This window comes from Melospiza georgiana, chromosome 8, assembly GCF_028018845.1.
Source record: "Melospiza georgiana isolate bMelGeo1 chromosome 8, bMelGeo1.pri, whole genome shotgun sequence".
Taxonomy (NCBI): Eukaryota; Metazoa; Chordata; class Aves; order Passeriformes; family Passerellidae; genus Melospiza; species Melospiza georgiana.
Genome location: NC_080437.1, coordinates 6245741 through 6270632, shown reverse-complemented (window position 1 = coordinate 6270632; position 24892 = coordinate 6245741). Strand labels below are relative to the sequence as shown.

The 24892-nt window shown below is 43.5% G+C and overlaps 1 protein-coding gene across 4 annotated transcripts in view; it reads left to right on the top strand.

Moving 5' to 3' along the window:
- The window catches only part of PCDH15 (protocadherin related 15), a 638977-nt gene extending 616589 nt beyond the window's left edge, over nucleotides 1-22388 (top strand). For 3 of the 4 annotated variants that reach the window (XM_058028641.1, XM_058028640.1, XM_058028639.1), the window contains exons 35-40: nucleotides 3250-3360; nucleotides 14006-14027; nucleotides 15362-15400; nucleotides 16072-16145; nucleotides 17290-17422; nucleotides 21768-22388. In XM_058028641.1, coding sequence (XP_057884624.1) covers nucleotides 3250-3360; nucleotides 14006-14027; nucleotides 15362-15400; nucleotides 16072-16145; nucleotides 17290-17422; nucleotides 21768-22319 — 931 coding nt within the window. In that variant the 3' untranslated portion in view covers nucleotides 22320-22388. Of the gene's footprint in view, nucleotides 1-3249; nucleotides 3361-14005; nucleotides 14028-15361; nucleotides 15401-16071; nucleotides 16146-17289; nucleotides 17423-18480; nucleotides 19906-21767 lie in introns of all 4 variants that reach the window. The other variant, XM_058028642.1, reaches the window with a different exon arrangement.
- The last annotated feature ends 2504 nt before the right edge of the window (nucleotides 22389-24892 follow it).

The window sequence follows — 24892 nt, the reverse complement described above, 5'->3', positions numbered from 1 at the left end:
AACCCCTTCTAACCAACAAACCCTTTGCCTTTTTAGTTATCCAGTGAGACTGGCTCAGCGATTCTTTTCTTCTCTATCAAAACTTGCTTCCATCTCTATTCCTTCTTCAGACTCTACATTTAAAAATCTTTCTGCTAAGCATACATATCTGTGAAACTTTCTTGTCAAACTTTCATCCTTCCCAACACTAAACAATACTAAAGAATAGAGAAAGGATACTCACAGAAGGTTTAACAAGATACTCATGAAAAACTCATCCCTCCTTCCAGAGTCCTGACACAGCCTGACCATGATTGGTCATTAAGTCAGAACAATTCGCATGTTGGATAAACAATCTCCAACCACATTCCAAAGCAGCAAAACACAGGAGAAGCAAATGAGATAGTATTGTTTTCCTTTTTCCCTGAGGCTTCTCAGCTTCCCAGGCAAAGAATCCTGGGCAAAGAGGGTTTTTCAGAAAATATGGCAGTGAAATTCCAGGGTTGTAATGTCATAGTAGAGGTGCTGTAGTTTGTAGTGGAACCGCTTCAATGATTATTCATATTTTCTAGATTAATTTCTATTTATTATTGCCTATTTCTGTAATATTTTGTATGTATTATCTAGATTTCTAGTATATAAATTCATTTCTGGGTTTAGTCTCCTTCTCACCACAAGGGTTGCTCAATGCTTGGTGTGATGAACATGAGAAGTGCATCCTGGGTTTCCTAACACAGTGCAGGAATTTTGTGCCAAAACACTGGCTCAAAACCCACGTGTTGGACATAGAAGTGAAGATTCAGAGCTGAATTCCATACCAAAAATAAAAAAAAAAGGAAAAAGGTGCTTTTCAAGAAAGGAATCAAAAATCAAATTAGAGGATTCCAGTGTTTTTGCTTAAATCCCAAAATATTTTTTCCCAAGCTTCTTAATTGCTAATGTTTCCTGGAGAGTTGGTTTTCTGCCATTCTAGGGCAACATCAGAGATACTTTTTGATATTTCCTCTTGCCTGTTATACACTGAAGCAGTAATTGGCTGATAAATTAATTCAAATCAACATCTGCAACAAGTTCATTCAGCTAAAATTTTCAGGTCTACTCATATTTAGGATCACTGCATTTGGACTTAAAGGCTCCATATCCATTTATTTATATATATATGTGTGTGTGTGTGTATACACCATAGATTTATTCTCTAATTAAAAATTATATTCATAAATTTACATATACATTATATTCCAGTTCATAGATTTATAAATCCATTTATTCACTGATTTATTCTTTAATTTATGATCATATTCACATCCCCTTTCCTCCATTTTGGGTGAAGAGAAAAAGCCTTTTAAAGAAGTTTGGAAGAGTTTGACCAACTTTTGCACCATTGGGATGGCAGATCATTCCCAAGCTGCTCTTCCTCTCCCAGAATTCTGTGGAAAAATTGCTTCCATGAGCCAGTTCATCTTGCAATTCATTGGTGGCTATTATCTGAATTGCAGATTCCTTAAAGAAATGAAGCAGCCTCATTTTTCCTGGGCATCTGTTAGATTATCTAAACATCATCAATCTCTTTTAGGAGCTCTCAGGAATCTGCTTAAATTCATTTCATCCAAAAATCCCCTTTTTCCAATCTAGAGATCTGACTTGGAGTTGGATTTATAGCAGCCCATTGCAAATAAATTGTATTTTTATGGAGAGTGCCAAAGAAAATGAAAGGAATTTAAGAGTTAAATTAAAATCCTGAGCCTCGTGGTTTGTTTTTGCATTCCAGCCTTTTTCACTCCTTTTCCAAAGAAATCTCAGTATTTTTCCTAAAATATTTCTTTAGTAATAAATCTAAAAATGACTCCTTTGAAATCCAGTATCCAGCACAAACATGTAAGGTACTTATAAATTATTTATTATTTAATAATCACAAAAGAATGGCATCTTCTAAATAATAACCAAAAATGATGCTACTTCATTATTTAAAGTATTTCTATACAGTTTTGAAATATGCTAAAATGAAAAAAGATAAAGAAAATATTGATTATATTATTTATATTGTTATCAAAAAATAATTCAATATAAAGAAACAAGTCTAAAAATGTGCCTGCTTAAGAAAAAACTGGAGAAATATTCATGTTTTCATGTCTTGTTTTCATTCCCTGCTGTAAGTTGTATTTCTGCTGACTACAGAATTGTTTCCAGAGGATCAAAAATAGCAGCCAAATGCTGTTCAGCTCTGGAAGTTCTGATTCTTTAAACAAGTCATTAATTCTGGAATTTGATGTGTGGAATAATTAAGTAGCCTGTATTTTATTACTCCTGTTAGAGTCGCTGTTATGGGCAGTTGTTGGGAGAGAATTTATTTAACCTTCCTTTTTATCTCTTTTTTTTTGCAACCAAACAGATTCAAAGAGTAAGTATTTATTTCCAGTTTTGCTTCTTCCAGCTTGCACAGGAATACTGACAAATTTTGTTCTCAACATTTATTAAATATAAGGGGTTTTTAAAATTCCTATAGTCGACTTGCTCCTGAACTCCTGGTGTGATGAGTTTAAAAGTGATTTATTTTTATGGCTACTCAGTGTCATTGGGGTATATCAGGCACATCATCCTGGTGGCGCTCCCCACACAAGGAGCTTTGTTTTCTAGACAGGGAAGAGATTTTTTTTTCCACTGTGATTTTACCCCATGGAAAAAAAATAAATTTAAAAAAATTAATTTTAAAAAAGGGCATTTTTTGGGACAAATCATTCATTGAACAGAAATTTCCCAGCCAATTCTATTAAGAAAAAATGAGTTGTGAGTGGACAAGTGGGAGTGGCACCAAACTGAAAGAAATAGATTTAGATGGGACATTGGGCATTAGGAATTGTTCCCTGGCAGGGTGGGCAGGCCCTGGCACAGGGTGCCCGGAGCAGCTGTGGCTGCCCCTGGATCCCTGGCAGTGCCCAAGGCCAAGTTGGACTTTGGGAATTGGAGCAGCCTGGGATGGTGGAAGGTGTCCCTGCCATGGCAGGGGTGGAATAAGATGGACTTTAAGGTCCTTCCCACCCCAAACCATTCTGACATCTGGGAAGCTCTGGGATTCCACCAAAACAGAACAACCAGTTGCTGATAAATCCAGGAGAAGATAATCATGTTGTTACTTTCATAAAGACAAAATCCAGGGGATGTTTATTAACCACAAGCCAAGAGCATAGAAAACCTCCCATTCTGGCTTTCTTTGGGGTGTGTTTTGGGGTGTTCCTGATGAGTGTTTCTCCTTCCCCCCGTGGCTCTCCAAAGGCGACAGGCTGAGTGTGCCAAGACTGCGAGGATGCAGATGGCTCTGCCAGCAGGAAAACCATCCGGAGCCGCCGCCAACAACCTCTATGAGGAGCTTGGAGACAGCACCATGTGAGTATTCCTTGAGATCCATCCAGATCCAGAAATTCACTGCCTTGGGCAAACTGGGATAGTGGGAGGTGTCCCTGCTCATGGAATGGGATGGGTTTGAAGGTCCCTCCCAATCCAAACTATTCTGGGGTTCTATAATCCCTTCATGCAGTCTCTGTGCAAAGGGTTTCCTTCATTCCCCAGCTGCTTGGGGTTCTCCAACATCCAGAAAAGACGTAGGCTGGCTCTGGAGGAGGGGAAAAGCCAATTTAATCTTCTTGTAATGGAAGGGGGAACCTTAATCAGACTTTAAGTGGGCATAAAGGTCTCACCAGATGGTTCTCCCAAGAGCAAGATCCTGCAGCAGGTCACTGCTGCCAGGATTGGATTCCTTGGCACATCCAGGCCAGCACTCCACATTTTCCAAAGCTGTTGACTAAACACATCCAATAAAATTCATTCATATCCATTGCACTTGTTTGAAATTATAATTCCCTGAAAATTGCTGCCCCAAAGTCTTCATTTCCTGTAGTAAGATGTGTTCGGTTTGTTGGGGGTTTTTGTTCTAAATTTAAACCTCTTTAAATATTGAAATTAAAGGAACTATCAAAGCTGAGAAACCCCTGGTAGCTCAATAAACTCATCTTTTACCTCTTACATGCTCATAAAATAATAATCTTGCAAGGCTGCCTCTCTTTTCATGCCTCTGTAAACCTGAAGTTGATGGACTCCAATAACAATTTAACTCTCAGTAGGAAAATATTCCAGCCAATTATTATTTGTGTGATACTGGTGGGGTTGTTTGATAAGCTTTGCCACACTTCTTCATCTCTGTTTATACTTGAAAACCAAGGAGTGCTGAAGAGCCCAGCTTGAATAATATTTGGTAGGTAGGGAGTGAGTGGATGGTGGAAATGAAGATTGCTCCGTTTTCAATCATGATTTGTTTTGCCCAGAAAGTTGAAATTTTCCAGCTGCTGTGATGGAGTTTATAAAATGTTACAGGGCCATGACAGAGCTTTAACTCTTGGACAACTGGGTGCAGTCTCTGCATGTGGAATAATTCCAGGGCTTAGGTTTTCTGGGTAAATAGGGGGCTTAAAAATGCTGGGAGTAGGAATAGTTTCTCCTCAGGGCTGAATTTTTGCCTTTTGCTTTGTCAAGTTATGCTTGGGCAGAAAGGGAGGAAAAACGTGTGAAATAAAGTTTTTTTGGAATGGAAGCACTTCAGTTTGCGAGTCACATCTGTACCCTTATGCAGGGAGGTGCCATCTGGATAAAATTCATCTTTTTTTACACAAAACCAAATTTCTGCTGAAGTTAGTTATGTGATGCTATACCCAGAAAAGGCCTCATTGTGCTTTGTTTTATCTGCAAAGGTTTTTTGGGGTTTAGTACTGCCCCAAAGAGGTGCCAGTTCCCAGATCTGCAGTACTGACTTTGAGGCTTAGCTTTATGTTAATTTGGACAAAAAATAGTCCGCCAAAAAGGTGCTGTAGTTTCAATATTTTCCCTCAGATGTCTTTGCATACAACCAAGGCTTATCTGTCATGCTGAGGAACTGATTAAACACAAAAATCCTTCAAAGATAAATCAAAATCCATAGGATTTGCAAGAAAATAACAGGCTTCAATAATTATAATTACAAATTAACTTTTTCTTTGCTATAAATATTTTACTCCAGGGCACAGGTATACCTTAGGAAATTCTTATTTGGAAAAAATCTTTTATCTCCATTTTCCATGAGTTTTAGTACATTGTTCCCTGTTTTAGTTGTCCTAAGTCTGTCATCTTTCATTTGCAGTGTCTTGTTTGCTTTCTTTGGTGTTTATAGCAAATGAAATGGAACAAAGCTCTTTAGTTTTAAATCTGCCTTGTCTCACCATTTTCATTTTTCCCTGTCTCTGGATCCTTAGGCACCAGTAAGTAAGCTTATTTCATTTTCTTAATATTTGTAGCTGGTAGAAATTAGTTAATTTTCCTTCCAGCAATTCTCATCCAACCTTGCAAGGTGAAGTTCATATTTTATTTGTCCATTGAGCAGAAAAGACATTTACTGGGAAGTTGCAATACTTCTGTGCTTCTTTATCCCTCTTCTTGGAAGCAGAGAGAGGAGGGGTGATTGCTGAACTTGAAGGGCATTATTTCTAAAGCCAAAGGGTCAAAAAAAAAGCCAAACCAACGCTGAGTGCATGAACAGAGAGGTTTACTGGGAGTTCATGGATTTCTGGCTGGGTTTAAACCTTCCTTGGCTGTTAATTCCAATCCCATGCAAGGCCTGTGGAGTCTCTGAGCTGACAGAACCTGAACTCTCTGGCCCTCAGTGATGGAAACAGCTCCACACAAACAGAAAAACATGGTGGGGTCACCTCAGCTCTCAGAGACCTCATGTGGAGCGAGGAGGAGGCTGAGGAGCTTTTGAAATAATCTGTTCCAGTGGCAGAAAGGTGGTGGCACCTTGCATGAGCCTTCTGCTGGAGGGGCTCCTTCAAGTTCAGTCGCTGCTTCTCTCACCCCTCAGTAGATTCAATGGTTGGCTGACCTCAAAGCTGCCTGCTTCAGGATTCAGAGCTCCTTCATAGAGGGACCTGGAGCTGCTGCAGAGAGCCCAGGGCAGGCACCAGCATGGGCAGAGGGATGGAGCAGCTCTGCTGGGAGGAAAGGCTGGCACAGCTGGGGGGGCTCACCTGGACAGGAGAAGCTCTGGGGTCACCAAACTGTGGCCTGAAGGGGCTACAGGAGAGATGGAGAGAGATTTGGGACAAAGGATGGGGTGTCGTGGCAAGGGGGAATGGCTTCCCAGTGCCAGAGGGCAGGGCTGGATGGGATATTGGGAATTAGGAATTGTTCCCTGGCAGGGTGGTCAGCCCTGGCACAGGGTGCCCAGAGCAGCTGGGGCTGCCCCTGGATCCCTGGCAGTGCCCAAGGCCCGGCTGGACTTTGGGGCTTGGAGCAGCCTGGGACAGTGGAAGGTGTCCCTGCCCATGGCAAGATGAGTTAGGTCATCTTTAAGGTCCTTTTCAAACCAAACCCTTCTGGGATTCTCTAATTAGTGTGAAGTTAATTATTTTTATTCATTCAGCCCAGAGGAAGCCTTAGGCACACTCAGCTCTGGCAAACTGCAGTGCTTGGGGAGAGTTTATTCAATTTGTGGTGTTTTGCAAAACAAAAATGAGAGAATGATCCCTGGGAGAATGATCTCAAGGTTCTCTGTGTGGGAATTCCAGTCCTGCTGGCTCGCTGGAACATCGGGAAGCTGAGTATTCCCTGCCTGGGTGGTCCCCTGATCAAAACAGGAAACAAAAGTCAAGAAACAAAAGTGTTTTCTTATTAAATACAACCCTCAGGGGACTTTTACATCTTAAATAACTTAGAGGAAAAAGAAGATCTCTTAATTAACTCCTTCTAGGTATTTAAATTTCCCTTTCAATTTTGCTAGGGACTATTTAACCACCAGAGATTAATTTCTTATTAATTTGGATTTGATTATGTTTTCTGAGATGTGAAACAACACCACCAAAACCCACAGAACAATGTGACCAAGAGATCAAAAAAACTTCATTTTCCAACATTCACGGAATCATGGAAAACTCCATTTATTTCTCCTAATCCTTTACCAAAATTCAAAATTTGGTAGAGATAAGGCTTAGAATTTTTAACTCAGAATTTGTGTGAAAATACTTGACACCTCTAAGCCACTAAAACCAATCTTAAATTATATTTTAATTTGTGCAGGTAGATAAGATTGCTACTCATGTTGTACTTTAGCTCTGCCAGACACAGGCCCAAATCTTAAATTTCTCACAGTTTGAGAGAAAAATAAATCTCATTTCAGCCTGCAGTGAGCATTATTTGAAATGGGCCTCGAAGGGCACTTTTCTAGCAGGCAGTTTGGGCTATTCCTTTTAAATACTGTTTATTTTCAAATCTGCTCAGAAGGTTGTGGAATTAAAAATATTTGAGGGAGGAAGTTAATGAGGGACTGGGGGGTGATAGATGGAGTCCAGAAAGTGGTGAGACCTCCCACTTTTGGTGTAGAAATTCCATGTCACCCAACCACAGGGGCATTTTATTGGATTCAACCTGATGAAGAGATGAAATTCATACACACAAGAGATGAAATTCATTCACATATTGATACTTCTGTGATGTTTAGTGCTTCTAGGTGGATAGGCCACAGTATGAACTGATAATTTTGAAATCTAAGAGGTTTTTTTAACAAGAAGTGAATTTATTTTTGAACTCACCAAGTAGCTACGCAGCTTCGAATTAAAGCAAGCAGCAGCTTGTTTTAATTTTTCTTCCTTCCCCCTTAAAGAAGATGCAAAAGTAAATGTCTTGCCAGTAGTAGATGTGCTCCTGCTGTTGGGTTGTAGTTTGCTAGAAGTGATTTAATGGCTCTGATTCATGTCATAAGTTCTTTTTTTTCTCTCTCTCATAAGTACCTATGTCCATGCATGTTTCCTCACATGTGGTTATCTTCTTTTCTTTCAAGTCTTTTTCTTCTCTACCATTTCCAACAAAGCAGGGGAAAAAAGTCAGTCTTAGAAGAAGGAGACCGACAGAGAGTTATAAGCAGCTTTGCTTCCCGTGCTATAGAGGCTCACAAGCAATCCAATATCAATGGATCCCTGAACAATAACCTCCCCAAATCCTCGAGTAACATCACTTTTTTGTCCGATGAGAACCCGCTAACGACCCGAAACCCGTTGTACGTGGAAGGTCTCCCTCAAAGCCCCGCTGCCTCTGGGTTCCTACGGAAAAGGAACGATACTTTAGATACTCTTTCTCCTTCAAGACTGGCCTGGAGAGAGGCCTCTTTTGGGGGCGGCCACCGGGCGTGGACGGTGCCCACTCACCTGACCAGGAGACACATGTCAGGCTCCCTGGGTAGGCCGGTTATCATGGACCCCATCCAGTGGCAGCAGCAGAGACTCACGGGCAAGGAGGAAGGAGCTGAAAACGCCGATAGCAGCGACGATGTCAGCAGTCCACTCTTCCAAAAGATCAGTGGCCCCAAGCTGACTGTGAAGGAGAAGGCGAGGCAGTTTGAGGCGCTGCAGGAGATGAAGCAAGTGAGGTCTCCCGAGGTGAAATCCGCGCGGTCGCCCACGCACAGCGCCAGCGTCCAGGAGGGAGAGAGTGTGCCAGAGCAGTCTCCCAAAAGCGTGGTGGCTTCTCCCCACCTTCGCTCCTCCCCTCTGTCCTCTCCAACGCCCGGTGCTGAAGGAGTTGAAGCAGAGGCCGCCGTGGTCCCCGCTGTAATCGTCACTCACCACGACGACCCTCAGGAACATTCTCCTCCACCGACTCGCAAACCAACTCCTCCATCTTCTAGGACAAAGAAACCACTTTGCCAAAGTTTTCTAGCTCCTCAGACCAAAGAAAATGTAGAAAGCATTCCAGATCCGCCTAAAATGCCCCCACCCCCCCCTCCACAGCTGCCACCTCCGCTGCCACCACCACCTCCATCCCCTCCTATGTTGCCACCACATCCTCCACCTCCACCCGCAGTTTCTCTTCCTCCTTCTTCTTCTTCCTCTTCTTCCTCTCCATCTCCTCTTAGCACACAGCTCCTGTCCCCTGCCAAGCATTCCAAATCCCCTGCCAAACCGCCAGCTGCCCCCACCCCGGCCGCAGTGCCAGAGCCTCCTCCCCGCAGGGAGCTCAAAGGAATTCTTAAAAACATTCAGAATTTGGCCGCCATCGAGAAGTCGGTGGCCAACATGTACAGCCAAATAGACAAGAACCACCTGCTGCCCAAGCACGTCCCCAAGCTGAAGCCAGCCCCGACCCCGGAGCCCCCGACTCCAGAAGCCGCAGCCGAGCACAACCAGCAGAATGGGAACTTGAGCTGTGTCGTGGAGGAGCTGGAGAAACGCTTCCCCTCCCAGTCGACAGCTCTGTGATGCTCACAGGTGGATGTTCCCTGCTTTTTTTTTGAGTGGGAGGACTCTAATGCAGCACACAGTGTCTGCCTCAGACTCTCCAGAGATCCTGACTTTCCCCCTTTTCTCTGCTGTACACAACTTTGCCCACTCCTGATCCCAAATGGAGAGACGCTGTCCTTCCCGTTCGCTCGGAAATTTGTGATGTAAAATACAATTCTCCAAGCTGTTTTCTCAGAACTACATCTTGCTGGTTCTTAGTCTGTCTCCTGTAAATTCTTGGGGGAAACTGTCCATTTTTACCCAAGGATGTGGCATAGATGGCAGCAGGCTCCGTACTTCTTTAAGCAGCCTTCACTGTAGGTAACGTCAGTCAGATTTTCCTGCAGCGGTGATTGGAATCTCTTGCTTTGCCCATAAAAAGGAAGGAATTTTTCCCCACCTGGAAGGAATCTTCTGCCACACATTGGGCATCAAAGCAAGGAAGGCCTGGGAGTAGCAGGCTCAGCTTTGGTGAGCCGGGTTATTGAATGGGCCTTGAGCAACCTGGGATGGTGGCCCTGCCCATGGGATGAGCTTTCAGGTGCCTTCCAGCCCAGGCATTCCATAATTCCATTCTGCATCTCCCTGCTCCATGGGCTCTGCTCTGCTGACTTTGTCTGGCAGCTCAGTTCCAGTCTGCAGTCAGAAGAAGGGTTTGCTCTTGGTGTCTCAGCAAATACGGCTGTGTCCCCACTCCTGTTCTCCATCTTCTGCCTTCCATTGCATTTTTTTTATATTGTAACTGCATGTGAAAAGTTTATATTTTCTAAATTCCTTTCATGTACAAAGCATTTGTTGTTTGTTTTTTATGATTTTGCATGTGCATGTTATTGCTGTCTCTCTTTAATTTCCATGCTGGTCTGTCACGAGCTGAAACATCTCACTGAAATTGTAATAAAGTCACTTTGATTAGTGTCACCTGGTGAAGGGTTTCCAAGTACTTGTAAAAATCCACATAATGTGGATTTACTTACCAGCTTTTTTGCTCACAGTGGTCTAAATCAGATCTTTACATTTACATAAATATGTCAGTTATAAATATATATATAAAGTAAATTAGCTTGTCCTTTGAAAATATGGTAAGTAAAAGCAATTTGGGCATTTAAATGTTTGGTTCAGCTTGCAAGTTTCCTTTCAGTGCTTTGCAAAAATCTAAAAAGTTTAATATGACAATTTCGAAAAACCATCTTGGGAAAGGCAGATATTACCTAATGAAGCAAAACTAAAACTCCAGTTCAGTATCAACGTTGTAATTCTAAGCAAAAAGGTAATTAATTCTTTATCAGACTCAACATTTTCATGGTGCTTGGGTTTTTCTCTTTTCTCCTGTTTGTTTCTTTGGTTTTTTTGGTTTTGTTTTTGAAGTCTGCAGTTAGGACATGTGTGGATGCTTCAGTCAAAAGCTGCTCAAGGTAGTTTCTCTTTGTTTGTCCCAGTGCCAAACTCCATGAACTCCATCCCACAAGTTCTGCTGATCCATTAGAATTTTCCTTTACTTAAAACCCTTGTTGGGATAGGTTGTAAGATCAAGGTGGTGTAGGAGTAGCTAAATATGTGATGGGAGGGATTAATCTATTGTCCTATTTTTGCTGTAACAGAATCACTGTCATTTATGAGATGTGCACATTTTTGATGCTCAGTTCTCCAAAAGTGGCACAACTGCAATGTTTTAATCATATCCCCAAACCTCAGCATCTATTTGGTAGAAAATTTTTAGGATTGAAGAGCCAGAGTGGGAATGTGGCTTAAATGTTCCCCTCTGTGTCCCAGCCATACTCCTGGTGAGGGGACAGTGGGAAGAGGGCAGAGATGGGCATGAAAAATTATTGGGCAGATCATGTTCAGACTGGATCAACCCCGAAGACAGAAATTTAAATTTAAGTACACAAGTCCCGTGTTAGAGCTTGCAAACAGCTGCTGTCGTGCAGATCTTTACATCCCCAGTGAGATATGGCACAAATAGGACCTGATTTTGGGGTGTGTAAGGTCACATAGCACAAGTGGAGGTGTGCAGTCATTCACCACATAAACTCCAATGGTTCAGTTTGGCTACAATTAACTGGGATGTTCCTTAAGCAGAAAGAGTGGCCATCACACAGAAGTTCCAATTTAAATATTTAATTTCATCATTTCAGGACAGTCTGGGTGGGGAGGTTATGGCAATCAGCTCTTCTCTGATGGGGGGTGCATTTACTTTCTCATTCTGGAGATCTTTATGAAATTTAAAACTTTACAAAACTGGATTCATTTTGTCTGGATATAATGCAATCTTTGTTCTCCTGATGGCTTTTTTTTTTCATAGCCTTTGTTTAAAAAATTACTCTGTTAGACTGGAAAAGAAGCTGTACCAGGGAAATTCTGTCCCATTGAGATATCGGGGTGGTGCAGGGGAAATTGTTTTAAACCACAATAGGAGAGATTTAGATGGGATATTGGGAAGGAATTGTTCCTGGAAGGGTGGGCAGGCCCTGGCACAGGGTACCAGAGAAGCTGGAGCTGTCCCTGGATCCCTGGAAGTGTCCAAGGCCAGGCTGGACAGGGCTTGGAGCAGCCTGGGATAGTGGGAAGTGGGTGGAGGTGGAAGAGAATGAGCATAGAGGTCCTTTCCAACCCAAACCATTCCACAATTCCATGGTGCTGCAGTTCTGCAGTGCTACAAAGCATTAGATCCAGTGTAGGAGTTGGTAGCAAGTTGAGCATCTGTGGTAATTTAATTTTATATATAATTTAGCCCTCCTAGGTTGTCTCATTTGGTCAAGCTGGGGTCCTCTGTGACCCTCAATGTGTCTCTCATCCTTTCATCATCACCTTGATGAGGCCAAGTCCTGAGCAGGAGCAGAGATGGCATCAGTGGAGAGCTGGAATTGAACCATGGTGTTATCATTACTCATCCTCTTTCCCATTTGTCCTCAGTTCCAGCTCTGAACTGCAGGAAAATCTTCAGGGCAAACTGATAAGTAGTTGTTCCCTCTGTGGAGTATCGGTAGTGTTTGGGATTTGTGATGATCTTCCTTTTGATATGAAAAGAGATTTAAGTTATGGAAGAGCCTGCTGAGGTGCCAGGAATTGGGGAAATGCTGCTTTAGGCAAATCCCAGTTCCTCTAACCTCTTTTAGCAGGGAAAGGTTGGCACATCTTGTCCATGTGAGTTCCTTCTGGCTTTGTCTCTCCCCTTGAGTACCAGCTCCATGTTCTGGCTGTCATGACCCCACATCCTCACAGGTTCCATGGCCTCACTTCCCTTTCCACACAGAAGATTCCCAGACTGCAGTGAAGTCTGGCTGAGAGCATTTCCCAGAAGCAATCCCTCCCTCTGTGGAGAGCTTTCAGTCCTTCCTGGAAGCAAATGATGTTGTCCTGCCCTTTGTCGTTGTGCCAGAATAGATCCTTGTGCTGTAGTGAATGAATGGGTATTTTATGTCTTTTGGGGACTTTTTTGTTCCTTCTAATCATGGCCACACAAAACTATTCAAGAAATATCAGCAAAACTCAGCATGGTGCTATTCTTATGAAAGTTGAATTCCAAATTTAATTAGAATTACTCATAATATGCCTTTAATCTGCAATATAGTGCAATTAAGAGTAATAGACTTCCTTCTCCTCAGACCTCCTTTATCTGAAGATTGTTGTAAGCGATATGGAAACTAAATCCAGCACCCCTCAAGTGGGCTTTGAAGAGTCACAGATCATCTTTGGATGATAAATCTTCATTTCAGCTGGCCATGAGGTTTATATTATATAGGCGACAGCATTAATTCAATGCTGATAATCAATTCCATCTGCTGAATATTAATAGAAAGATTTAGAAATGGGGACATTAAAGAATTAAAAGGATTTCTCTGGTCTTTATTATTTATTCAGTGTAATTAAAGACTTCCCCATGACTGCTGGCTGTGTCCTAGGTTAAGCCTAACATAATTTTGAGCATTTACCCTTTCCTTCTTAAAAACCATAATAAAAATAATCGAGACTTATCCTTAAGAAAAATTCCAAGGCCTAAATTTTTTGTTCTCTAGTTTTGCCGAAACCATTTCAACTTTCAGGCACAAAACGTGAAAATAGAGAACTTGACAGACATAAATGCATTGGTCATGCCCAGGAATGGCTCCAAGAAAATTAATTAAACCAACAATAAATTCCCCATAAGATCAGAAGCACAAAGTCTGTGGTAAAATAGCAGCAGATAGCAAAAAAAAAAAAAAAAAAGGGGATCTACCTCCCCACCAGTGGGTAAGTGTTAGGAAAGGTGTAATTGGAATGATAGTGTTGGTACAAGAAATTAGTAATACAAGCTCCAGGGCAATTTCTGATGGATACAGAAAGTCCAGGAGAAAGAGAAGTTGTTTCACTGCTTGAGCAGACGTGTGAGGGAACAGGGTCCCTCTGTGGATGATGGCACAGCAGGGAGGGGATGGGGCAGGGCTCTCCCAGTCCCCTTTTCCCTGTGCTGAGTCTCTCTGGATGCTCTGGTTCCTGGGGATTGGGGATTTCTCCTCATCCATTCACAATCTAAAGCAAGAAAAGATTCCAAACTTCTCCAACCTTTCCCATGCAACAATCCAGAGCAAACCCAAAGAAAAACATATTTGGTATTAGAGATATGTATTTCTTTCCATGCTAATTCTATTTCTAATTACATTCTCTCTCACCCCTCTCCAGCAAGAATGGTAATGGGAATCTTTGTGCAGGCTCACAGCATTATACTAATTTATTTCTTGTCTTTTTCTGACTTCTAGGCGAGGATATGCACAGCAAGAGGTAAGGCCAGAGCCCAATTACCTTTCAAATATTGATTATAACAATGTGCTTTTCCCATGCAGCCCAAGAGTGTGGGCAGCAGGGGATGGGGGAGTGTTCCCTTCTACTCTGCTCTTGTGAGACCCCACCTGGAACTCTGTGCCCAGTTCTCCAAAAATAAGAACATGGAACTGTTGGAGCAGGTCCAGAGGAGGCCTTGGAGTTGCTGAGGGGTCTGGAGCATCTTCACTGTGGAGCCAGGTTGGGAGAGCTGGGAATGCTCAGCCTGGAGAAGGGAAGGGTCTGTGGAGACCTCAGAGCTCCTTCCAGGGCCTGAAGGGACACAGGGGAGCTGGAGAGGGACCCTGCAACAGGAACTGGAGGGACAGGACACAGGGAATGGCTTCAGACTGACACAGGGGAAATTTAGGTGGGATATTTGGAAAGAATTGTTCCCTGGCAGGGTGGGCAGGCCCTGGCACAGGGTGCCCAGAGCAGCTGTGGCTGCCCCTGGATCCCTGGCAGTGCCCAAGGCCAGGTTTGGATCACCCTGGGACAGTGGAAGGTCTCCCTGTCATGGCAGGGGTGGAATTAGCTGAGTTTAAAATTCCCTCCCAACCCAAACCAGTCTGGGATTGTGTGTGTGGAACTCCCGAGTACTGAGTGCTATAGAGACCAGAAATTGAAAGTGCTTGAAGAAGTTTATGAGCCGTAGATCCCTGGGGGCTGAGATCCATTGTGGCAGGAGTGTGACCTCCAGGCTCGGGGATTGCTGCAGAAGGAGCTTCCCAGGGCATTCCCTCTGTCCCTGATGTGTTTTCCAATGTCACACCCAATCACCGGCCAGGAAGGGGTGGGGCTCCACGGACCTCCCTGCAGCTCTGTGAGGTCTGCTGCTCCTGCAGTATCATTTTCTCCAGAAATGAATAGCAGGGAGAAGAGTTTCCTTCAGTACAATCTCATTTGATAATTGGAAAGTTCTCCAAAATACATTTCTATCATAAAGGTTGATATTTGCTGATTTTTTTCATCTCTTTGCACAGCTGGTTTGTGTCTCTTAATTTAAATACAGAACTTAGTTCTCTTGTCCTCTGATAGAAATTCTTGAGTTAAATATGTCAGGCAATCACTACAAAAATGGGGAAGTTGATTTTGTATTTAGGCAAAAGAAATGGTGTATTGTGAAAGGATTTTGCTGTGTGTTCTCACAGGGGATGGAAGTCTCCAGCTGCCTGCCATAAAAAAAAAGTTCCAAAGGACCTATGGTTTCAGCATTTATTACTAATCTTAGACACCAATCACCTGCCCTTTAATTGTTGCTGCCTAATTAACCACTTTCTCATTTTCTTTTGTAGCAACAGCAGTTGCTGAGACCTTCTCTTCTCAGACCAGAGGTACAACCATTTTTCATTTCTTAATTGTTCTGTAAGTTTTGAAATGTTTTCTGTCTCAGGTAATTTTTCCCCCGGCTCTTAGATAAAAAGCAAAGTTCTGGCATTGTCAGCCCAGTTATGTTATTTTAATTAAATTCCTTAAATTTACTGCATTTTGGTTCTTCCAAGGCCAGGTTGGGTGGGGCTTGGAGCAAGCTGGGATAGTGGAAGGTGGGAATGGATGGGCTTTAAGGTCTCTTCCAAACCACTCTGGGATCTGTGATTTTCCCCATGAGCATCTTTCAGTAGCTCCCACTGGCTTCATCCCACAGTTTCAGATTTCCCAGCAGAATCATTCTATTGCTCTCCAACTGCTGATTTTTTCCTGGTGTCAGTCAGCTGCTGATGGATTACTGCAGCTGGAGCTGAGCTGAGCAGTGGGTGCTGGAAGCTTTAGCACCTTGCTGTGCAGTGCAATTGCAAATCTTTCCATTTCCAATCTTTTGGACCCGAACTTGTTTCCAGAATAAGCAATAAGAGCAAATGTGAGATGTTGGTATTTTTGTGCTACAGGATGGGGATCATTTCTGCAGTCAGAAGAAGTAATTACATAATAAAGAATAATAAAATCAGTAATTACATTTGGGCCTTTTTCACACTGTTTGCATTCAGTCAGTGTTTCTCTTTTCTAGGAGTTGAGTATGGAGTCTGGAATTGATCCAGGGCAGGAATACTATGGCCAGGATTACTACAGTTATGAGCACGGGTATAGTTCCATTTTTCCTCTTTATTTCTGAAAGTGCTGCTTTTCCAGGCTGGTGATGTTTATTATTCCAGCAGTTAATCGTGGGACTTCCCTTCACCTAAGGATTACTTTAATCTTTGTGTCCACAAAGGCGTGAACCAACAACAAAACTCTTTTCAGAGGTTAAGGGGGTATGTGATAACTCCCTGCTTCTTCAGGGATGTCATTATTCCACTTACAGAATGCACATCTTGTCCCTCATGCTGGGTTTATACCCTTAGTGTGTGTATTTCTGCTCCTGGGAGATTAATTTCTACCACCTCCTCTTCTTCTATGTTCAGGGATTAATCCTTTCTTCTCCCAGTTTCCAGCCAGCTGCTGGCCTTTTAAATTTCCCTGTAAAAACCCATCCTACTCTGTAGCCTTTTAAATTTTCCTCAAGAAATCCCATCCTGCCTGGTGGCCTTTTAAATTTCCCTCAAAAAATCCCATCCTGCCTGGTGGCCTTTTAAATTTCCCTCAAAAAAACCCAATCCTGCCTTGCAGCTTTTTGAATTTCCCTCAAAAAACCCCATCTTGCCTTGTGGCCTCCTAAATTTCCTTCAAAAAACCCCATCCTGCCCTGTGACCTTTTAGATTTCTCTCAAGAAACCCATCCTGCTTTGTAGCCTTTTAAATTTCCCTCAAAAAATCCCATCCTGCCTTGTGTCCTTTTAAATTTTCCTCAAGAACTCCATCCTGCCTGGTGGCCTTTTGAATTTCCCTCAAGAAACCCCATCCTGCCTTGTTCTGATAAATCCCATTGGACTGCAGCTCTTCAGAAATTCCTGCTGGCGTTCCCCACAACTGATCCCAGGGAAGCTGCTCTTTCATTCCACGATTATTAAGAAAGATCCCCCCAAAAAAATCAGGTGGATTGATGGAAACTTGATGTCCTTATAGAAGTTTTGACTGATCCAACAGACCCCAAAATTCAGATTACCCTGAGGGGCTGTTGGAACAGAAGGATATCTGGGATTTGGTTGCCGCTAAGGAAGAAAAGGAGGGAATAAAACAGGGAAAGCTGTTCACTTTGCTCTGGATGTGAACAAGCACCGTGCTGGCAGCGTGGTGAGAGGTGTGAGCACGTTTGGGCTGTCCTGAGGAGCTGTGGTGTCCCTGGCAGGTACGAGCTGCCGCAGTACGGGAGCCGCCGGCGCCTGCTGTCCCCGTCGGGAATGTACGACGAGTACGGCGAGGTGGTGGTGGAGAGCGACGGTGGCTACTACTACAGTCCCCACGGGCCAGCAGCTGAGGAGGTAAGGAACCAGCTCTGGAGGGATCGTTCTGTCTCTTTAACAGCTTGAAGGGCCACCAAACCTCATCAGTTGTACGCCAGAATTGATTAGAATTAGGTTTTGTATAGATCAGCATTAAGCGTTGTTGGCCCCGTAAAGTTTGTCAGCACTAAATTCCTTTTGTTTTCCAGGCACAAAAAAGAATTGCTGAGCTTCTCTTAGTATCCACATCTGGTTTTAGTTCTAAGAAAAATCCACTTAGGTGTTTCCATTTTGTATCATTACCAAATAAAGAAACCTTCCAGTATTTGTAGGGGCCTACAAGGAAGCTGGAGGAGGACTTTTCAGCAGGAACTGCGGTGACAGGACAAGAAGAATGGCTAAAGACTTAAAAAGGGAACTTTTAGGTTGGATATTAGGAAAAAATTCCTCCTTGTGAGGGTGGGCAGGCTGTGGCACAGGGTGCCCAGAGAAGCTGGGGCTGCCCCTGGATCCCTGGAGTGTCCAAGGCCAGGTTGGGGTTGGGTGGGACTTGGAGGAACCTGGGATATTGGAAAGTGTCCCTGTCCATGGCCAGGGGTGGCACTGGATAGGCTTCAAGGTCCCTCCTCCTGGACTCTAGAAGTCTATTACTAATATTCTTTCTACAAATTATGACTTTGCACTGAGAAAAGCAGTACCTAAACTCATCTGTCATAGAGTTCACAGTGAAATCTAAAAAAATTTTAACATGTCAGTGGCAATCAGAAGAAAGTCAATGTAAATTTTTTTTTTTGAGAAAAAGTCCAATTGTCCTGAGTGCCAGATCTTAATCCGTTATTAAATGAGAAGACAGAACATTTCAGTGTAACATTGCAGAGTAAGGTAGCTGTGCATTTCCAGCCTATTCTAGAACTTTCTAAAACTCTAAAATTCCCAACCATTTCCCATAATTTTGGTAAGAAAACTGTTCTAAAACAGGTAAGTTCATTTTGATGCTGGGAAATAAATGTTGCACCTCCTCCTACCCTGTATTAAGGTACAGGTTTTCACTATAACTCTCTTTCAAGTGGTAATCAATTAATTTTCATAATTTCCAGGGCATGATTCCAGTCAGAGGCCCTCCCAGCAGAGGTATAAGCCAGGCAGCAGGGCCTCAAATGGAAGGGAGACCTGTAGGTGTTGGGATGGACCTCAGCCATGGTCCTGGAAGAGGATTTAGGAGCAGCCAGGGAAAAAGGAGGCTAAAGGGAGCGATGCATATAAGTCGTGTGACAGTCAGTGCCCGCAAACCAGGAAGAGCTGAGTCTGCCCATTCCCGGTGGAAGAAAGCAAAGATATTCCCAATGATCCTGCAGAAAGTGAAAGGTAGGAAGGATTCCAGCTATGCCAAGCTGCTCTCGGCTCGCCAAGCGGACGGGGACAAACCCATGATGATCAGGGGAAGCTACTTCCAGAAAGCTACGGATGCCAGGCCCTCCATGAGAAAACTAAACCACGTGTTGAAGCGCATCAGCGTCTCCAAGAAATTCCAGGAGGGCCTCGGCAAGGATTTGGCACGTGGAGAGGAAGGGTCTGAAAGGGATGAAGCCAAGTCGGGAGTTTCAATCAGCATCACGGCAGAGAGCGAGCAGGAGGAGAGTGACCACGAGAAGAGGAGGAAGAGGAGGAGGAGGCGCGCCTCGGATGAGTCCTCTGAGAAGAGCAGCAGCTCTGAGTCAGAGGACAAAGACTACTTGAAAATAACCCTGGATCAGGATGAGGCCACAGAAAGCACCGTGGACTCGGATGAGGAGACTGGGGATGTGGGGGATTCCGATGAGGAGTCTGAATCCAGCTCCAGCAGCGGGTCGGAGGAGGAGTCATCAGAAGAGGATGATGATGAGGAAGAGTCTGAGAGTGATGAGGATGGCAGCCTGTCCAAGAGCTCATCCACACGGAGCTCCTACAGCAGGTCAGGGACCAGCGAGTCTGGCAGCAGGAGAAGCACGGAAATGTCCAGTGTGAAAAGCAGGGCAGGCAGCTCCCGTGGCAAACGCTCCAGCCAGAAATCCGTGAGCTCCACTGCCTCGGGTAGCGACAGGGACACGAGCCACAAGAAAACCTCAGGATCCAGCTACAAGAGCAAAACCTCCTCTGCCAGTGTGGAAATAGAGGACACCATAGAAGAGGTGTCAGAAGAAGAGGAAGAGGCAGAGGAGACAGCAGGTAGCTCAAACAAGGCAGTTTCTAAAAGTGCCACAGCAAAAGCTGCTGCTGCTGGAGGGGGCAAGGGAGGACAGTCAGCTGCTCCTGGTGAGGACAGTGAGGAGGAAAGTGAAGAAGAGGCTGATCCAGAGGACAGTGATAGAGAGGACACTGCCAGTAAGAATGAATCTTCTTGCCTAGACAGTGAAATCAGTGCGACTTCCAAAGGTACCACAGGGACAAAAAGCTCAGCTAGCGCCACATCCGGGAAAACTGCCACGTCCCCTGAGACTCAGAGCTCTGACACCAACAGAAAAGGAATGAAAACAAGGAAAAAGGTGTCCCAGGAAAGCAGCCAGACCCAGTCAGATGAGGCTCTGGGTACTGGAGTTACAGAGTCGGAGGCCACGGGTGATTCCACCTCCTTTTAAAGAAGAGTGACAGTAGGTGATGGTTTGCAGTGAGGAGTGGCTTTGTTTGCTGTGCCTTCTGTGTGGTCTTTCCTAAGCAATGCTGATGGGCTGGAGACTGCCAAAACGAAAGGGCAAAGTGTATTGATCCAGCATTTCACTGTCCTTGAGGGAGAACTGTGGAAAACCAAAGTAATTCCAGCCCTGTGGATATATATCTATAAATATACATACATATATATACACACACTATAGATATACTCAGTCAGAAATACAGAAAGTTTTATTTTCATGGAGCAATGAAACATGGGATTTAAGGAAGAATGCAAATGATAAGGAGGAGGATGTAAAGATCCAAAAATCATCCATGTTTTCATCCTATACATTAATATTGTATTAATATATTTGCTAATCTTCAGGTGAGTTCTCTGCTGTCAAGGGCAGCTCTGTTTGCAGGGAGGACAAGTGGAATTGCAGCAAAACAAACATTCCCAAAACTGCAGGGGATAACTGGGAGAGCTGGCATTGGGCTGTTTCTGCATCACAGGATTCAGGTTGCAAACACCAGTTATGCACAAGCTGGGAATGCTGAGGCAGGAGGACCAAGTGAGCTCAGTCAGGAAAGGAAATGGATTATATTTCCCACATTCTGCCTTTCCTGCCTATCACAGTACAGTGGTTTTGTTTAATTTTAATTTAATTTTTATTTTATTTTATTTTATTTTATTTTATTTTATTTTATTTTATTTTATTTTATTTTATTTTATTTTATTTTATTTTATTTTATTTTATTTTATTTTATTTTATTTTCTCTTTAAACTTGGTCCATGGTCACTTACCTGCACCTTTGTGTCCCCACACAGCACAACATTGTAGCTGCACATAATGTTTTCATGTAAATCCCACTTAAACTAAGCAGGAATAGATGCACTGGAATATATCCACGTGAAGAACATTGTCTGTCTTTTCCAGGAACAATAAAACAGGCATCCAAGTAATTTTTAGCAAGTTTAACTTCTCAAAAGCTGAAGAGTAATCACCTATTTGTACCTTGCATGATTTTTTCTCTAAAAACTGGCTTTTCTCATCTTCCTGTGTGTGTTTTGCAGTGGGGGTTAACTGTGATGGCATCTTAGTGCTTGAATTATTCATTCAAGAAGGGTAATAGCTCTTTTCAGTGTGGTGCAAGGAGGCATTTATTTTTAAAAGATCAATTATAAATTATAATAACTAGTGGGGGTTGTGTGCTCACCATAGAGCAATCACTGCTACTACAGAGTCACAGCAGCATGGAAATTGTTTGCATTAATTCTTTGAAGAAATATTTAAGTTATATAAACCTAAAGCCTGGTTTCTCCACCATCTTCCTGAGCATTTATACTGATCCCACCTGTCTGGAACAGCCACAAAGCCTTACATGGAGCTGCTCTTTTTGTAACCAGCCAGTTTTGCCAGCGCCATGCATGAGATTTTCCCTGGTGTATGTCCCAGGATTTTCTCTGCTGGATGTGTGATGCACACAAAGCAGAGCTGGCCAGTGCACGGAATTCACAATGCAAAAGTTCCAAGAAAACTTCCAAGGCCTTCCTAGAATTTACACCTTGGAGTAGTTTCTTAAAGGTATCTCTCACACAGCAGCTTCCTCCTCAGGGCTCTCCCGTTTCTGCGCGCATCCAAGGGAGAAAGGCACAAAACTAATAGAAACTGATGAGAGTCATTAATAAACGAACAGCAAGGGCAGGGAAATGAACTGCTGGGTTGCCCTGACATTTCTTTGTGTTGTCCAACAGTGGGCCAAGAAGAAGAGGATCAAGTTGGTGGTGGACCCGGAGTACGAGACCAGCTCCACGGGCGAGGAGAGCGCTCCCGACTCCAGCCAGAGGAACCGGCTGAGCAACCCCGGCTTCCAAGCCAACGGCAGCAGCAACGTCTACGTGGCCCAGAACGGCTCCGTGGTGCGCACCCGCCGCGCCTGCCTGGGCAACAATTTAAAAGTCACCTCCCCAGTGAGGCTGGGGAAGCAGTTCAAGAAACTGGACAAGCTGGCGGTGACGCACGAGGAGAGCGTCCCGCTGAACACGTTGTCCAAGGGACCGTCCCCCGGTGACAAAATGAACTCCAGGCCGTGCAGTGTGTCCTTTTCCTCTACTATAGGGGCTGAAAATGTAGTGACAAAGGCCGGGGCGGCCAAACTGAAAAGCACAGATGAGCAGGAATCGGTTGTTGACCACGAGGAAGTCAAGGAGCCCTTGGAGTCGCACAGTGAACACACACAGTCCGACGAGGAGGAGCTCTGGATGGGCCCTTGGAACAACCTCCACATACCAATGACAAAACTGTGATTTTAGTTGATTTTTTTTTTAATTTTGGTTTTTACTTCGGTTTATAATAAACTGCGCTTTTTATTGTCACCCACGGGGAGACGTACGGAGTTTGTATGGTGCACATCCGTTGTCCATGACAAACGGCACGCTTTAAAATTCCCAGACAAAATTTGCACTCACATTTGGACCGATCCATTGTCCCCCCTCCCAGTTTTGACAGGCTCCCATTTCACTAAACACTACTTGGTTTCAATTAATGAGTTCTTTTTGGATCTGGAGTTCTTGTTTAATAAACAGTAAACTACTAATAAATGCACAGCCCCCATTGGTTTAACCCTCCAGACAGTTCTACACCTGCCTGGCTTTGTTTTTCTGTATGGTACTTGTGGCTCTACTGTCTAGATTTGGGAATTGTCTATTTATGTTCAAGATTTATATCCAGAGCTCTGCCTTCTGACCTCAGAGTAATAAATTAAAAATAAACCCATTCAAGTCAATGGAGCAAATCCTCGGCTGCTGCTGGAATTTGAGTCCCAGTTCCAAAGTCAGAGCAATTTATGCAAACAACGCCCAGCTGGCAAAGTTATGGAATCAAAGTTCCTGAGATTACAGCACTGCCACTTAGAAAAGTGCAAGAGAAGCTGAAATAAGATAAAAATTGCAAAAGAGGAAGGCAATGTGTAGCAATTAATCTTATTCAGAGCTACCTGGCCATGGTTTGTTCATTTTCTTTTGTAAATTAGCTTGTTCCAATTTTCTTCTCCGGTCAATTTTTCATCTTTTCATCTCTTCCCCCATCAGTTCTGTTTGCTTCTTTCCATGGTCTTTAGCTCCAGCTTTTGTGCTCTATCAGTAATTGTCATCCTATGGCTGTATTCCTCTGGAATAAAGCAGGATGATCCATGAGCCTGTGACAGTGGGAGGCACTAAAGAGGAGATAATGGGAAGAGGATGGATCCATTCCCAAGCCCAGCTGGCTGGTGGGTTAAGCGGTGCCATCACCATTGCACTTTGCTAACTGAACACAAACGTGCTGAAAAGACAAATGGATCCCACAGGGAAGAGGAGAAAAAGGGAATATTTTATGAGGTGAACGTGCACAGACAGATCTGGGAAGGTCAAAGGGTCTCAGGACACACACAGAGAGTTGTTTCCAAAACTTTTAGCACCCATTACCTGTGAAATACACGACATAAATTCAGGTACCTGGTTATAATTTCTGGTTTTACCTTGAAGATTTGAGTGTGTTGTCACAGTTTGGGCAGGGAGCTCAGAATTTTCACCATTTGAAAAAGACAAAGTGTTTTCTCCAGTATGAAGCAGCAAAAGAAAAAAAAGCAGAACCATGTTCACATGAGAAAAGTGTCATGTTGTGTTGTGCAAACTTTTTTGGGGTAAAACCAAACCAATTGTGAGAACAACCTGGATTCCTCTGGAAAGATTGGAAGAGCCAGCAGATAAATGTGTGTAATCAGCGAGGAAGAGATTGGCACCACCATTCTCTTCCCTTTCAGCCGCTGAGGCCTCACCACCAGGTCTGGGTGAGGATGGATCTGCTCTGGCAGCAAAAGGACTTTGTGCTGCTGTGGCTGTGTTGGGTTTCCTTTTGCCCAGGTTCTCCCCCAGCAGATCCCTGGGAATGTTTGTCTTTGGGAGCTGTCTGCATGTGGTGTCGATGTGACTTCTCTGTCCAATACCTCCTTCTCAAGCTGAGGTTTCTGACCAAATATTTTTTGAGCAAAATGGTGCTTGTTTTCAGGCAAGAGAAATGCACTGTAGCCTCTCACACGTGGGGGAAACAAACCCACCAGATGTTTCTTTGCCCTAATTCCTTTTTCTTGGCATATTTGCACTTGGGACCGGCGCTAAAACAGCTGTTTGGAGTTAAGCTGGAGGCTGGACATACAGATAAGACTGATGGAAGAAAGAAAAAAAAATCTATTCTTTGAAATAATGAGTAAAATGTTATATTTTAATCCTGTTTAAGACACTGTTATTATTTCACTGCCTCACTTTTTATTGCAAAGTCTGTCAGTTCTGTTCCTGATATTAATTTTCTCCCAATTTTCTGAGGGAAAACAGAAGTTGTTTCTTTATTTCTAAACCAACTACAGCATCTCTAGCTTTGGGAAGGATCCTGGGGTTGGACACTGGTGGTCAGTAGTGATGCCCCTGTTTATCATCCAAGGGAAATTCCATCCCCACATGCTCCCTTGTGCTGTCCAGGTGCTCAGAGCTTCTCTCACAATGCAGAGAGATCACAATTCCCACTTTTTTTCAGTAATGGGGAGATGTGTTTTCTAAAATTAACTCAATTTTAGCTCAACTTTTAAAATTGGGAATACTGTGGGGATATCTTTCTCAGGTGTACAAGATTTGGGGGGGGGGGGGGTGGGGGTATTTTTTTCCCCTTTTATTTTCTGGGGGTGTCATTCTGCAAATCAATACAGAATTCCAAACTTTGCCTTTTGGGAATTCCAAGCCATGAATAACTGGATTTTAGGCTGTGAGCAGGCCCTGGCAGCCAAAACCAACAGCAGAAACCTCACAGATTGAGCCAGTAAAAAAAAAAAAAAAATCCTTTTTATTTC